The sequence below is a fragment of the Chlorocebus sabaeus genome, chromosome 4, assembly GCF_047675955.1.
Source record: "Chlorocebus sabaeus isolate Y175 chromosome 4, mChlSab1.0.hap1, whole genome shotgun sequence".
Taxonomy (NCBI): Eukaryota; Metazoa; Chordata; class Mammalia; order Primates; family Cercopithecidae; genus Chlorocebus; species Chlorocebus sabaeus.
This window is the reverse complement of record NC_132907.1, coordinates 36,741,690-36,757,674: the sequence shown is the minus strand read 5'-3', so window position 1 is coordinate 36,757,674 and position 15,985 is coordinate 36,741,690. Positions and strand designations below refer to the sequence as shown.

At 39.7% G+C, this 15,985-nt stretch overlaps 1 protein-coding gene and 1 long non-coding RNA gene across 3 annotated transcripts in view; one reads left to right on the top strand and one right to left on the bottom strand.

The window, feature by feature from the left end:
- Positions 1–15,985, top strand: part of RAB3C (RAB3C, member RAS oncogene family) — a 291,721-nt gene that overhangs the window by 33,695 nt on the left and 242,041 nt on the right. For both annotated transcript variants that reach the window (XM_007973282.3, XM_007973272.3), the window contains exon 2: positions 1,315–1,542. In XM_007973282.3, coding sequence (XP_007971473.1) covers positions 1,315–1,542 — 228 coding nt within the window. The remainder of the gene's footprint in view (positions 1–1,314; positions 1,543–15,985) is intronic.
- Positions 1–15,985, bottom strand: part of LOC119628307 (uncharacterized) — a 69,464-nt gene that overhangs the window by 6,865 nt on the left and 46,614 nt on the right. The window lies entirely within an intron of this gene.

The window sequence follows — 15,985 nt, the reverse complement described above, 5'->3', positions numbered from 1 at the left end:
TAATGTAAACTTAAATCGCCATATGTGACTAGTGGCTACCATATTAAACACAATAACAATTGCCAAATAATTTATAGCATCAGAAAATGTGCTGAGCAAATGTACTAATCAGTGGGATGCAACGTTCTAAATACCTCTTTTCTATATTGAGCCAAATGGTACTTAGAAGTAATGCAACATCATTTTTGATAGATGTTAAGATGATCATCAAAAAAGATAAATAAAAGCCAATATCCATCTAAAGCATTTGTAATTGATTGTAGAGACCATTTTCTATTTTATGCTAGATGCTTTACATATCTACTTTACAGTTGTATCATCTATTATTTTCACAAGAATTCCAAGTTAGATATTATATTTTCCCATTTCATGTAAGGCAGGAAACTGCAGCACACCAATTTAAAATAACAAACCAAGGTCACACAGCTCCACACAGTGGAGGTAAGTTTTGAACCCAGGTCAGGCTCTCCTGTGATGCATTTCACAATGAATATTTCCGACATGATCTTCTAGGGCGCTTGTGCATGCCTGCCTAGTCGTCATTTGGAAATAGGGCAGGTGTCAAGAACATGAGCCCTGGCACCACACTGCTTGTTTGAATCCTGCCTCTACTATTAACACCTGTATAAAGTTGAGCAAGTTACTTAATATCTCTGGGCCTTGATTTTCTCGTTTTAATATGTGAATATTAAAAGTACCCATCTCATTGGGTTACTGTGAGGGATTAAATAAGTTAACAGTATCTGGCACATTGTTTGAACTATATATATTTCCCATCATAATTATTTTTAATTTAAAAAACACTGCCATTTATGTTAGGATGTTGATTTGATATGATAATAAATGAAGCAGAGATATGCTTTGGGTGTGCTTCCCTATGAAATAAGAGAGATTCGAATCATTCAGATAATTCAGGAAGAAATACCCTGCTGTTTAGCTACCTTGGTGTCTCCGTCAGTAGGATTATAAAGTTTCAGAGCCCACATGCCCTGGCCAATTTCTCATCTCTTTGCTTGTCATGTTACCCTTATAGACATCCCCTTTGGTGTCTTTGATTGGTTCTGAATGCTGAGCAGTGACATGCACCAACACAGCTGGAAAGGCCTGTAAGATTTGCTGTTCTGTCTTCCAGCAGGGAATTATTGCCATGGATACGAATATCAGAGGAAGACTGGGGAGCACTCTCCACTCGCCTCCTGAGTGTCTGACATCTGTTTCTGGCAAGGCCAATAATGAGTATGCTGCTAGCTTCATATCACATGAGGGTCTGATTCACACCTCTTTTGTTTTTGTTTTGTTTTGTTTTTGTCACAGATGGCCTCTGCCCAAGATGCCAGGTATGGCCAGAAAGACTCCTCTGATCAGAACTTTGACTACATGTTCAAATTACTCATCATCGGCAATAGCAGTGTGGGGAAAACATCTTTTCTATTCCGTTATGCAGATGACTCCTTTACATCTGCATTCGTCAGCACAGTTGGGATCGATTTCAAAGTAAAAACTGTATTCAAAAATGAAAAGAGAATCAAGCTTCAGATTTGGGTAAGTGGCTTTGAACTGGCGGTGTTCTTCAGTCTGGGGTGTTGAACATATCCATGTGTAAGGGAGAAACTTTCTGCCTTGTTCTATCCCCAGGGCATCCACAAGCCTCAATTTCCAGCCTCTTTGCTGCAGCACATTCTGTTTCAAAGAAAGTAGTGGTGATGCCTCTTTAAGATATGAAGGGTGAATTATTATGCCTTGTTGTCATGTGGTGCTCTATCTTGGTGGTGGTGGAAGGAAAAGTTTGGCTCTGCCTTTTATGATCTGTGTAACCTTGAGAAAGTCTGTGACTCCTTCTCTGACATTTTTGTAATCTGTAAAATAGGCTACGTAGATCTGGGCTTTGAGGTCACAGAGAGCAGCCTTTCCTGGGCATTTTAAAGAAAAAGATAAACAACCAAATATAGGAAAAGTGTAGGTTTAGACCCTTCATAAAGCTCCAGATAGAACTTCAAAGATGGTCTATTTATACTGTGCAAACTGTTTTCAACTCTAAGAGCTATGTTTATATATGCAAATAAAACAAATGAAATGAAATATTTATTTGAAACAGGGTCTTCACCAAGTAGAAGGTTCTCCCAAAGTTGTGAGACCATTTGGCTAGCTTTTTGCCTCTTACCTCCAGAAGAAGATCAGAGGTAGCTTAGCCAAACTGGTGGGATAAATTTAGGAGACCAGTGAGCAAAAAACAGAGGAAAATGTATGTGGATAGCAGGTCCAAGGCAATATAAAAGATGAAGCAGCCAATTTAAAAAAAATGGTTACACCAAAAAAGACTGATGTAGTAAATATTTTATGGCTATCATAATATGTACATAGGAAGAATGTTTCTACAGTAAATTTTGGCATCTTTTTCCTATTCCTTTGTACCTCTGCCACTCAAATTGATTTGCTCTGTAATCAGGCAGTTCCCAAGAGGTGTTTTCTACCTCCTTCTGAGACATTTACAACAGCTACTACCACTTGGTGCTGGTGCCAGGACTGATCAGTAGGACTGACAATAAGCCTCCCTTCATAAATATGGAAAGCTAAAAACAAAAAACAAACAAATCCCAGAGTAGAGGATTTTAACTTTTTTAAAAAAAGAAAACAGCCCTTTATTTAAAAAATCTGTATAAAGTGAATGACCTTTAAACATCTTAAAGGTCTTATTAAAGTAGAAATTTAAAGTAAAAATTAAAGATGCAGGTATATACACAGACAGGTACCTTCTTAGGTAGCTTACGATAGGCCGTTACTGTTTTACTTATTCTAACTCTAGAGTCTTTCAAATCTCGTTATAATTCACAGGCATGCATCACATAAGAACTTGTACAAGTAGGCCTTAGGCTGGGCATATTCCCTGCTCCATCATTCCCCAAAGGCGTTTTTATTGGGAGTGTTTCTCATCAGAAACTTGACCTCAATTAATGTAGATACCAATCTCACACTCCTCTGTATGGAGACAGAAAAAGCTTTGTCCATTGCTTCATGTATGGGTCCTGATTCATTCTCTTCCTTTTAAACTGCAGGCAACCCAATTGTTATCTGATACATTTGATATTTAGTTTTAAGAAAGGTTCCTTAATTCTCAGGGGCTTTGGTGAACGGAAAATTAAATTAATTTGGAAACTATACATCCCTTAACTCTGTGACAATGTTCTTTTTGCTAATATGAAAGAACAATCATTCCTCTGGTTGATAGCCCCACTTTTTCTTCTCTTCTTTTTGTTGTAGAGATAATTAAAAATAGATGTTAGAATCATTTAGATAAAACATCAACATGGTGTGTTAAGCCAGTCTTATAATTTCTGGCAAATTTTCAATGTAGGTTTTTGACAGAAATTCTTTGTTGAGGTACAAAAATTATCTAACTTTAATGTAAATCAGATATATTTCAAATAATATAAATTATTTTTCACACTTAAAAATATTTTCTTTAAAGCAATGCTGGTCCCTAGCCAGTGCTAATTCACTCACCTTTTTTGGGGCATTGAAATAAGTTATTTATGTCTACATCTCACTTCTGGATGAATATAGCTCTTCTCTGGCCAACCAAAGCTCAGATCCCTGAGCTGCTTCTACTCTAATACCTCCTTATGCTGCTCAGTTTCCATAAGTTCACGAAAAAGTCTCTGAAATATTATTCTCTCCAAATTTGTCTCTGATCTTCCACAATCTACTAGATTCTTAAAAAAATAAAACTCTTTAAGTCTATAGACAGTCAGGCCTGAGACCTCATTCTAGGGCCTCCATTCTCCTGCTCTGTGGATGCCCACACTCCCATCAGGGTTCAGTCTCTTGGGAATCCTTCACTTTTCCCTCCTTGTCAGTCACAATAGTAGATTAATGACCATTAATATTATTGCAATGAAAACATAATCCAATTTCTTCCTCTTTAGGTACATTAGGAGCCCCTAAGTCATATCTGATTCTAGGAGTGTGAAAATTGGTTTTACAATAGTATATATAATAGTGTATACTATTATATATACTATTGTGGTCTATTAGATTGTGAAACATTTAAAAGAAGTACAACGCAAAGATTTTATGCTTATGGAACTTGCAGTATAGTTAGAAAGGGAAATTAATACTTATTGAATAATTATGTACTTCTACAAGCAAATACCAAATTGTATAAATATGATGCATAGCTAGCATTTATTGAATACATAGCATATGTTAGGCATTATCTATGCCTTATCTCTAATTCTCACAACCAAACTTTTAATTTATTACTGTCCTATTTTACTTGAGAAATTTGCATATAGGACAGTTAAATAAGTTAAATAACTTGTTCAGGGTTGCACATAGTGAATGGCTAAGAGGGGATTCCAAGTTAGGTCTATCACATTAGAGTCTTCTTGAATATGGTGGTGGTTGTTTTTTTTGAAGATGGCAATCTTGAGTGATGCATTTTGGGATGTTGAAAATGTTCTTGAAAGAGTTCACATTGGAGGCATGCAGGAGACGAAATAATGAGGAGCAACAGTGGTATGCTTAAGTATAGGCAATCCTATAATAATTACGGGAATCCTTACATTATGCTATAATGTAAGTGTGCCGGAAAATATTTAGTTGTAGGTAGTTATGATTGTTTAACAACTCTCACAAATCACTTATTTGGAAATATATTTAGCACTGATGGCTTGTCATCTCATTGTGCTTTAATAACCAAGCAGTGAACTGCTCTTCCCAACTTATTGTATTTTTATACATTTACATTATGTGTAACTAATTCATTAAAACCCACATCATCTTCATCCTAGCCTATTATACATTTCAAAGAAAAGAGGCAAAATGGTTTCACGGTATGAAAGTCATCATGGGTTAATACACTATACCATTTTCTCTACCAAGACAAGTTTCAGACATTGATTTAATTTGGATCACTCTATTCATTTTAAACTGCTCCCAGATAGAACCGCCAAGTTAGGAAACCAAGATATAGAGAGGCTAAGTGATTTGACCTTACCTTACAGTTAGTACCACAGCGGAGCCTAAAGTCCAGGTCTCCTGCTAGCTGGACTAGTCTGATTTCTACTACATTATACTTCTTCTCCAGGTAAGTGTTGTATGACAAAAATTGTAATAAATCTCAACCTGGTTGTCAGTGGAATCCTCCAGCTATAGAAAAATCAAACTTGAGGCCAGTTTTCAAGTAGCATTTTTGTTTTTATTTTTATCTTTTTTGAGAAGGAGTCTCACTCTCTCTCCCAGGCTGGAGTGCAGTGGTGCAATATCAGCCTACTGCAACCTCTGCCTTCCAGGTTCAAGCAATTCTCCAGCCTCAGCTTCCAGAGTAGCTAGAATTACAGGTGTGTGCCACCACACCTGGTTAATTTTGATATTTTTAGGGGAGATGAGATTTCACCATGTTGGCCAGGCTGGTCTCAAACTGCTGACCTCAAGTGATCCACTTGAGGTCAGTCTCCCAAAGTACTGGGATTATAGACATAAGCCACCATGCCCAGCCTCAAGTGGCATTTTTACTGCATCAGGAAGGAAGATCCTGAGTGGGAAACCTCTCTTTGTTTTCTACTTGATGGTTTGCTTTCTTGTCATGCACTGCATAGGGATTTTCTGATTCTTCAAACTGGATTAGTAGATTTGCAACAGTCCACATTCAAATAAAGCATTTTAACAAGTAATAGACACATTTATACTTACCAAATGTGTTACACCTCCTGTCTGTGGAAGCAGGAAAGAATGGGAGGGTCAGAGTACGCAGGGTTCAGATTAGCTAGTTTGAACCATTTCAACGGGCTCTGGGACACAGGAGCGATCCCCCAGTTGCCTGGCACTTAGTAAGTCCTGGAGCGGTTAGGGCAGATGGATAGTGGCCCAGAGTGTGAAAGCCCTGAAATGGAGGTGGTTGGGAGTGTGTGCTCTGGATTGGTTGGTTTGCCTTTGAAAAGAGTGCTCCAGTAAGTTGTTTACTATCTCTAGAAACTGGCTAATCCTGGGAGGGTCAGTCCCTCCAGAATCAGTGAGGCCCCAAATGTCAAAGCATCAGAATACAAAAAATAAAAAAAATCAAAAAATAAAAGACACGGTTAATACAGAGGGAAAGTTCTGGGGGCCTCAGGAGCCGTCTCTGTCACTAATTTCACTCTGACAAATGCTGTGATTCCCAAGTCTGTTACTTCAGGATTGGCACATTTTTGGGTCTCAGTATTTGGAGACCTAGTACCTTGAGTCACGAAAAGATCTGACAGATTTTCTGGCTCAACCTTTTCATTTGATGATACTACTAATAATAGCAACATTTATCAAGCCCAGTGCTGACACATAAAGTAAGCACTTTATGTTTCTATGCATTTTAAAATTTATTTTTTGCAACAACCAAATAAACCAAGGTGGTATTATTAGCTCTCTTTTATAGCAAGGTGGTATTATTAGCTGTCTTTTCTCTTAAACAGAAAACCAGAAAGACAAAGTGATTTGCCCAAGGTTGTAGTCACAAGCAGGATTCCAACCTGGGCGCTGAGTCCGAAGCCGGTGTACTTGACCACATGGTAGAAGAGATCCAGGGAAGCCAAGTGATTTGTCAGGATTTTCGGATCTGATATTAAATTCCACATATTTTAATTCATAGCAAGTACTTTTTCTGTGCTGTATAATTACTCAGTATCTTTCAGTAGTTTTTATGACCTGTCTAAGATATTATTTATAGTTATAGAAAAGAACCAGTTGTTTTGCTTGGAACTTGCTATCTGGCAGCATGAGCACTTTGTGCATTATCTGTTTTGTGTTTAAAACACATAGATATGCACAGAAGGAGGGACTGGAGCACATTCAACTAACTTCTTCCTGCACATTTCTGGAATGCTGTTTCCGCTGTTGGAGAATGTGCGTATAAAGAAAAGGGCGTGAAAGAAGGAGCCTAAGTAAAATGGTATCAATACCTACAGGAAAATATTTCAGCCTATAATCTTTGCATTTGGTGCTCAGGTGGCCTAGTCACCCTGCCCATTGATTCCAGGATAACATTCAGGTCCTCTGGTCTATTTATAAGGAAACAACACTTTCTGCCCAGGCGAGCTTCTTAAGAAAACCACCGAAGCCAGTGACAGCTGCCAAGACCATTCTTGGTACTGTCATTTGTATGCTCTTTTCCCCCATCACATTTCTTCTAACTTAGCATCTGCTTTTCCTGAGAGATTTAGAAAGGCAAGATTTAGTTTTACTCCTGAGAGGAAACTGATACTGTGTCTGAAATGTCAAGATGCCTGAAAACATTCACTGTGTCAGGCAGCTGAACGCAGGAGCTCCTACATCCCACTGTGTTTAACCACTCTTCTCGGCATTGACAAAATACAAAGGATGGTACAGACGTTGTTCCTGGCTTAATAGAGCTTACCAGCTACATGGGAAGATAGGAAAACAAACGTAGAAGAAAGGATCAACCTGTGGATCAGTAACTGCGTTCTGCCACGGGGTAGAGTGGCCTCGTGGCTTGAGCAGGGACTTTGGAGTCTGGTGACCCAGAGTTTAGATGCTGCCCCTGATTCTCACTAGGATGTGACCTCAAGCCCTGACTTCTCTGTGCTTCCATTTCCTCATTTGTGAAGTGGGGGAAAATAACACCTACCCCTGAGCTGTTAAGTATTTGTTATTGTAAATTATACTTAGTTCAAAACTAGGCATAAAACAGGCACTCACTACATGTTAGTTTTCTTCTTTTCTAAAAATAGTATACCAAAATTCAGACTTTTGTATTCAATTAAGTAATTTAATTGAAGCCAATACTTGTTGGTGCCTACTATGTGCCAGGCACTGTGCTGGGCGTTGGGCATGTAATGGTAGAGCACGCCAAGGATCTGCCATAAGGAGCCACAAAGAGATGGAATTCCACTGCTGCTATAAATGGTCCAAAAGGCCTGAGCACAGCACACCCAGGGAGGATGCCCAACACCGTCCTAGGGACTCTGGAAGGTTTCCTGGGTGTATCTATATCTGAGCTGAGAACTGACAAATGGAAAAGAATCATTTGTTCTTTCATTCACTCACTCACTCACTATTTACTGAGTTTTTACTATGTGCCAGATACCATGGAGGAATTAAGGATTGAAAGTAAACATACACAGGAAATACAGAGTGTGGTAAGTGCTGTGGAGAACTAAGCAGAGCCCTCTGATAAATGGAAAACAACAGGCTGGGCGCGGTGTCTCACGCCTGTAATCCCAGCACTTTGGGAGGCCGAGGCGGGCAGATCACGAGGTCAGGAGATTGAGACCATCCTGGCTAACACGGTGAAACCCCGTCTCTACTAAAAAAAGAAACACAAAAATTTAGCCGGGCGTGGTTGTGGGCGCCTGTAGTCCCAGCTGCTCCGGAGGCTGAGGCGGGAGAATGGCGTGAACCCAGGAGGCGGAGCTTGCAGTGAGCCGGGATCGCACCACTGCACTCCAGCCTGGGCGACCGATCAAGACTCCGTCTCAAAAACAAACAAACAAACAAACAAAAACAACAATGGGAAGGGGAAGCCTATTTTAGGTGATCAGTGCGGATTGATACAAGACGCTAACTGAGCCAACAAAGCCTGATTTTCCTCCCATTTTGCCCCTATTTGAGCAGAGGTGGATTGATACTGTTGGGGCTTGAAGCTTTACAGTTTGCCAGTCCTCTTTAAGGAAAAAGATACACAATGTCTTCCTTATGAAGAAGTGACAGAAAGCAGGTAACCATACAAACACATTGCTAAAGCCCACTTGGAAGGTACCCAAAGCCTAATCTTTAATCAGTTTCACGGAAATCCACCTCTACTTCTGTAGAAAATTTACCTGTGTGTCTATAGGGACTGAAAGACACATGTGGGAGATGGGAAACATTGACAATTAGTACCGAAGAGCAATGTATAGTGGAACATGCAGGCAAAGGTGTGTCAAGACAGTGGGATAAAGAAGAGGCATCGGGGCAGGGGACCTGGATTTGAGACCTCTCTGTGTAACCTTGGGACAAATGACTTCACCTTTCTGGGAAGCAGTTATCTAATCTGTCAAATGAAGAGGATCCACTCAACTGAAAAAAAAACCAACCCCAAACTGGCTTTCAGTGATCCCTAATATGCCAGGTACAACTGTGTGTAGTAAGTTTTCTAATCCTCACAAAAACCCTGTGAGATAGACGCTGTTCTTGTCTTTAGTTTACAAATGAGTAAACTGAGGCACAGAGTGTGTGAATACCTTGCCCAGGGTCACATAGACAAGAAGTGGCTAGCAGATTCGAGTGTGTACCACCCAGCTTTGGAGCTTTTTCTCTTAATCCGTTCTGCTGTACCCTTTCTCTATAAGTACAACATGAGTAATTGCTCTCGAGCAGCCACTGTGCATATTTTATTTGTAATGCTCGAAATTTTATTTTTAACCTCAAAATGTTGGTATTAATATTGCTCTTTATAAGGTAAGAGGAAACCAAGACTCAGAGTGTTTAAATAATTTCCCCCGGTCACATAACTCTTTCTACTGCTTATAGAGTAACTTCAAACCTTATAACTGATTAAAATAAGAAATCAAATGGTAGCCAACAATCAATAGAGGAAAAAGTTTTTTCCAGGAATATATCAGGTACAAATGGACAAATCATGACATTATATTCCATCCAGATTGATCTCTTTCGTGATCCTCTAGTCAGCCCAATTCCTACAGGACTTCTATCCCAAGACTGCTAAGCAGCTCTCAAAGCTTCTAAAAGTTCAAATACTGGCCGAGCATGGTGGCTTATGCCTGTAATCCCAGCACTTTTGGAGGCTGAGGCGGGTGGATCACGAGGTCAGGAGTTTAAGACCAGCTTGACCAACATGGGGAAACCCCATCTCTACTAAAAATGTAAAAATTAGCCGGGTGTGGCGGTGTATGCCTGTAATCTCAGCTACTCCAGAGGCTGAGACAGGAGAATTGCTTGAACCTGGGAGGTGGATGTTGCAGTGAGCCGAGATCATGCCATCGCATTCCAGCCTGGGTGACAGAGTGAGACTCTGTCTCAAAAAAAAAAAAAAAATGGAATACCATAGTTTTGGTAGCAGAGAACGGCAGTTCTGTATAACTGAAGTTCCAGATAAGTAAAGCTTCAAATTGTGAGAACTTGAAACAAATTAAATCTTGTAATGAAAATTCTTTTTTTTTTTTTTTTTTTTTTTGAGACGGAGTCTCGCTCTGTCGCCCAGGCTGGAGTGCTGTGGCCAGATCTCAGCTCACTGCAAGCTCCGCTTCCCGGGTTCCCGCCATTCTCCTGCCTCAGCCTCCCGAGTAGCTGGGACTACAGGCGCCTGCCACCTCGCCCGGCTAGTTTTTTGTATTTTTTAGTAGAGACGGGGTTTCACCGTGTTAGCCAGGATGGTCTCGATCTCCTGACCTCGTGATCCGCCCGTCTCAGCCTCCCAAAGTGCTGGGATTACAGGCTTGAGCCACCGCGCCTGGCCGAAAATTCTTTTAATATGTGCTGCACATTTGCTTCTCATAGGGGAAAAAAAGAACATGAAAGATAAGCCGACTTGACGCTCAGGATTATCAGTATCTGATGATGTTTTCTGTATACTTAGTTCCACTTAGTATGTTTTCTTTTCTTTCTTCAGTGTCAAACTGTCCCTCTTCATGTTTCTAGCTGCTTTCCTTTCTCATTCTAATTTTTTACTTTCATTATGTTCCTTTTTTCTTATAAACTATGTTCATTGTCATTTGTTAGCCAAGTTGAGAGGAAAGTGGCTCAATATGTAGGTATGAAGATCTTTTAAATTAGTATGCATGAGGTTTGTAGTAAGGGCACTGGGGAGATCTAATTTAATCTCATAGAAGCCTCCCTTTGCACTGTTTTGTAATCTTCATAAATTTACCAACCAAAATGTTTAATCTTCATAAATTTACCAACCAAAATGTTTAACCTGCCTAAACACATTGGTGTTACTTTTATATTAGGCCTACTCTAGACTTACTTGGTTCTAAATCCCCCTAAGACAAAAATATCACACAGTAGTTTTGTGATCAAGAATGGGCTCCAAAGCCAGGCTGTCTGAGTTCAAATTATGGCTGTAAGATATGTGGATATTATGACCTTGGGCAAGTTAATTAACTTCTCCATGACAGTGTTTTCATCTGTAAACTGAGGACAATAATAATTTGCTTATAGTTTTACTGTAAGTTGAAATAAAATGATATTTACAAATTTCTTAGCACAATACCTGGCATATAGTAAGTACTTAAGAAACAAAACATTATTATTTCTCTCAACAGCCTTTATTTTATGGGCCAAACCTACTTAACGCCATACTTTCTGCAACAGCAAGTAGTAGTACTTTTCTTGGTAAATAAATTGCCAGTTTGCAGGCAGGTATTTATATGAAGAACTTCAATTTTGGTGTCCTGAAGTAATGATATATACAAGCATATTGACAAGGTGGCATATTTTCTGGACACCTGGATTCCTCTCACCAACCAGTGGTAAATTTTAATATGCTGGTGTTTTGGAGCCGTCTGTGCATCTAAACAGTCATCAACTGCACAGGAAAGGCAAACCCATACAGCTTATTTATTAAATGCTCATAAAATTGATGCCCTGGCTCAGAGCAAAACAATTATAAATCATTGGATCCACAGAGAGCTGTAATTCACATACTGGGATATGATTTCCTCAGGATATTGCCTAGTGATGTCAGCAGCTTCTGGTCTAAGATGTGAGCTGTGTGCACTCCACCAGGTCACCTGTAGTTATTTTTCTATTGATTCATTTACAGTTATACTGAACTGACCAGTTGTTCTGGCATTAAACACAGCTTAAATTCGGTGCAAATTAAGCATTTAATTACCCCATATTAATTTTTCAAGCCAGACTTAAGAAAAAAGTACAGCATTTTCCTAGTTGGATAGTACTTATTTTCGGTAGTAGGCATATTCTTCTTTTTCCTTCTGCTTTTCCTTTCCTAACACTAATTTTGCTAGTCCTGAACATTGCCACTGTGGCAGCTGAACAGCAAGATAAGAGATAGCGAATGTGAGCATCACTTGATACAAATCACTTTGCTGAATGGGCTGATGCATATGAAGAGAGGGAAAGCAAGGTCTCCATCTTGTTTTGCAATCTCTGGAAGTAACTAAATCATTTAAAAATGTTTACAAAGCACTGGGGCCAGGCGCAGTGGCTCACGCATGTAATCCTAGCACTCTGGGAAGCTGAGGTGGGTCAGGAGATTGAGACCATCCTGGCTAACATGGTGAAACCCTGTTCTACTAAAAATGCAAAAACTTAGCTGGGCCTGGTGGCAGGTGCCTATAGTCCCATCTACTTGGGAGGCTGGGGCAGGAGAATCCTTGAACCTGGGAGGCAGGGATTGCAGTGAGCCGAGATCATACCACTGCACTCCAGCCTGGGCGACAAAGCGAGACTCCATCTCAAAAATTAAAAAAAAAAAAGTTTATAAAGCATCATGTGAAAAACAATAGATAAACAACACAAAAGTACACAGAAGACATAAAATAAAAAAAGAATTGAAGTAGGTAAAGTATGAGACAGGGTTCTGGAGAGAAACAGAGGATAATTTTAGGGAGTTTCATGATTTTACAAAGGTGTGTGCAGGGCTTCGGGAAGTAATAAAGGAAGATGCAGACTCCAGAGCTATCATCAGAGAGTCATTACCACCCCCTTGGACTGAAGGGAACAGAGAAAGAGCAGTTAGGAAAGAACTGTAGCTGTAGTAATAGGAGAAAGACATTACATTAGAGCCTTGGCCTTTTAGAACACAGCCACTGCCAATCAGCAGCTCATCATGCAAGGGGCCGCAGATGCCTTGGACCGCTCATTCGTCCCACCTTCTGATGTTTTGCCTGTACCTCCCATGGGCTGAACCCACCTTGAGGTTAGTGGAACAGGGTAGCAACTGCTCTGTTTCAGCGGTTCACAAAAGTTAGTTTCCAGGAGCACAGGATAGGGTGAGATTTGGTAAGGAGTGGATCTGGAAGGCAAAGAAACATATCCAGCACAACAAAGAAGGGCTGGGATTCAGAGGGGGCCTTCCGCCTTGCCAGGCTGAGCGCACCCCCTGCTGCATGAGCAAGGTTCCCACACAACAACAGCTGACCCACACTGGCCTCTGACAAACATGTTTCCCCCAAAAGAGCAAGTCAATGTGTTTTTTACAAAGCACTGGGCGTGGTGGCTTATGCTTGTAATCTTAGCATTTTGGGAGGTGGAGGCGAGAGCATTGCTTGAGTCCCCAGGAGTTCAAGACCAACCTGGGAAACATAGTGAGACCCCCCCACCTCTAAAACAAAACAAAACAAAGCAAAAAACCAAAAAAAGTGAAAGTTTTTAATTTTAAGAAAACACTTGAAAATAATGTTACTTATTATAATTAAATTCTTCTTGCTGTTTTGGTAATCCGGTGGATGGTAGATTTTTTAAAACTGTTTTTGTTGGCAATGGCAATCCTCTGTCAATTACCCATTTGTATTTATTTATTAACATTATTTTGGTTTTGGAAGCCCAAATATCTGGGACTCAGTGATGTGGAGAGTGGTATAGACCCCCTTGGGCTATGTATAACTGGACAGTATAAAGGAAGCAGCTAGAGAGCCAGGCAGGGGCTATGTTTTAGTCAAACAACTCCTGGTGCATCTTAAGGCACCAGACATTTATGAATGACTGCAGTGTACTACACAAAGTGCTAGGCCATGGAGGAGAGGGAGCCAAGAGTTTTTAAGCTTCCTATCTTCTAATAACTTATTAAATAATGACATAGAAACAGGCGTCAAAATAAACAGAAGACCAGCCAAATTAGAACAGGCTTAGCTATAGCCATCACTTGCATTTTGGCAGAGACCCAAAGGCAAGCAGAGGAGTGGGAAAGCTTTACAGTGGAAAAAAGGGGAGCCTTCATATATGCCCTGGTTGCAGGCTGTTAGCATGGGTAAACTGTAGGCATGCTAACAAGAAGTGAGGCATCCTATAGGATTGGCTGGTGGTGCATATTTTGCTTTCTTTGATTGATCCTAAATTGGAAGCAGGGACAAAAATTGGGGAAGCTGTCAGTTATCAATCAAGTCCTGGCCCTTTTGGGAAAATTGTTACAAAAGTTTTTGCTAAGCCTCCAGGATTGTCACTACTTAGAGCAGTGTGGCTTCCCGCAAGTCTGACTTCTAGCAGTCTGGCTTTCCTGGTGTTTATTGTAGATAAGGAGGTTGGTTTCCTGGGAAGGTTGCTGCAGGTTGTGTGTCAAAGTTCTGCTTTTACATGTGGTCTGGGTGTTGTCTATTTGTACATTCAGACTCACAAATACACCTAACTCAGAACCAACTTTAATAAGAGCAGCAAGAGAGACAGTACAAGAAAAAGTAAAGGGTTTTGGGTGTCTGATAGTTTGGCTCTAGGCAAATTATTAAACTCTGTAATGCATTGGTTTTAATTTTCTATAAATTAAGGATAATAATATTTGCCTCGTAGGCAAAATATATTTGGCTTATAAGGCTGTTTTAAGGAATAACCTAATGTGTGTATTGTGCCTCTTATGGTGTTCTCATATTTTTTAACTCATTTCACCCTTAAAAATTATTGAGGTCACCAGTGACCCTGTTTGTATGTGGGTTATAGCTATTGATATTTAAAGTATTATAAATTAAAATGAAGAAAATGAAAAATATTTTCATTTTAAAATAACAATAAGCCCATTGTATGTACACATAAAGAGCATATTTTAATGAAAAATAATTACATTTTGAAAGACAATACAGTTAGTGAGAAAAGTGGCATTTAAAAAAATCTCATTATATCTGGCTTAATAAAGGACAGCTGATTTTTCGTATCTGTTTCCTTATTCAACTTGTTGCTTTATCACACATCATGTAACCTCTGGAAGACTCCACTGTACACTCATGGGAGAAAGACAATGAAAAAGGCAAATACAAACTTTATATTATTGTGAGAGTAGTTTTCAATTCAGAGACCCTCTGAAAGACTTTAGGAAACTTCAGACCACATTTTCAATACCACTGCTCTAGACCATAGAAGGCACTCATATAAATCATTAATAATATTAGCAGAAGACTACAGCAATGTTGGCATATATGGCAAGGGGCACTTCTTTATAGAGGTCCATCTTGATAAAGAGGCCTTGTTGTTGTCAGTGATTGGAAAACCCCCCTATGCTGGCAGATTAAAGGCAGGAGATCGAGTGACAATAGGTGCCTTTCCTGGAAGCCAGGTCTGAGGCTCAGGACAAAGAGTGAAGGTCTTGCCAATGAAGACTAAACCAGAAAGAAGTTTTTATTTTTCAGCAGTATCTGAGTGAGAGAATGAGTAAATGAAAACACAAATACATACCCTTTATACCAGCTATTTTCAACAGTATGGTAACAGCAAGTACAAAGGACTGGAAAATAGGTCCTATGGCACCACCTCACTGCTCAAATCTGGCTCACTGGAGCAACAGTCTTCCCATTTCTGAGAAGAGAGGCAGGTGACAAATATGATGAAACCTCCTTCCTCCATCCTCCATTTGCTTTACAAACTGGGCAACTGAGTGGAGAAGCCATTGGGTTTTCTGGCAAAATTCTGAAAAAGGGATTATAGCTGGTGAAAACAAGCTCCTGGAATCTGAAATCCGAGTCTTTCAAAGTTTATCAGAAGCTAAATGTTCAGTTACATGAAGTTATGCATGACTGATAGGCTCATGTCTCAAATATGTAATGGTATTTACATTTTAAAGTAGTAGTTTGTGAAGCAAAGGAATGAATGAGCTTTCAGCAATAAGTTGAATGGTGGGCCATCTTCCCTGGACTCTTCAGATTAGAGTCCCTGTATGAAGACTGACTCAGACTCACAAGGTATATTATTGACACTTTACTGTAATTGAGGGGGAGAAATGGACTGATATAAATTATTTAATTTTAATTAAACAATAGATCTGTCCTACTATAAGAGAGGAAAAAGATAATAGTTTTGTTTTTGAGGGTTTTTCCTCTCTTCAAATTTTGCA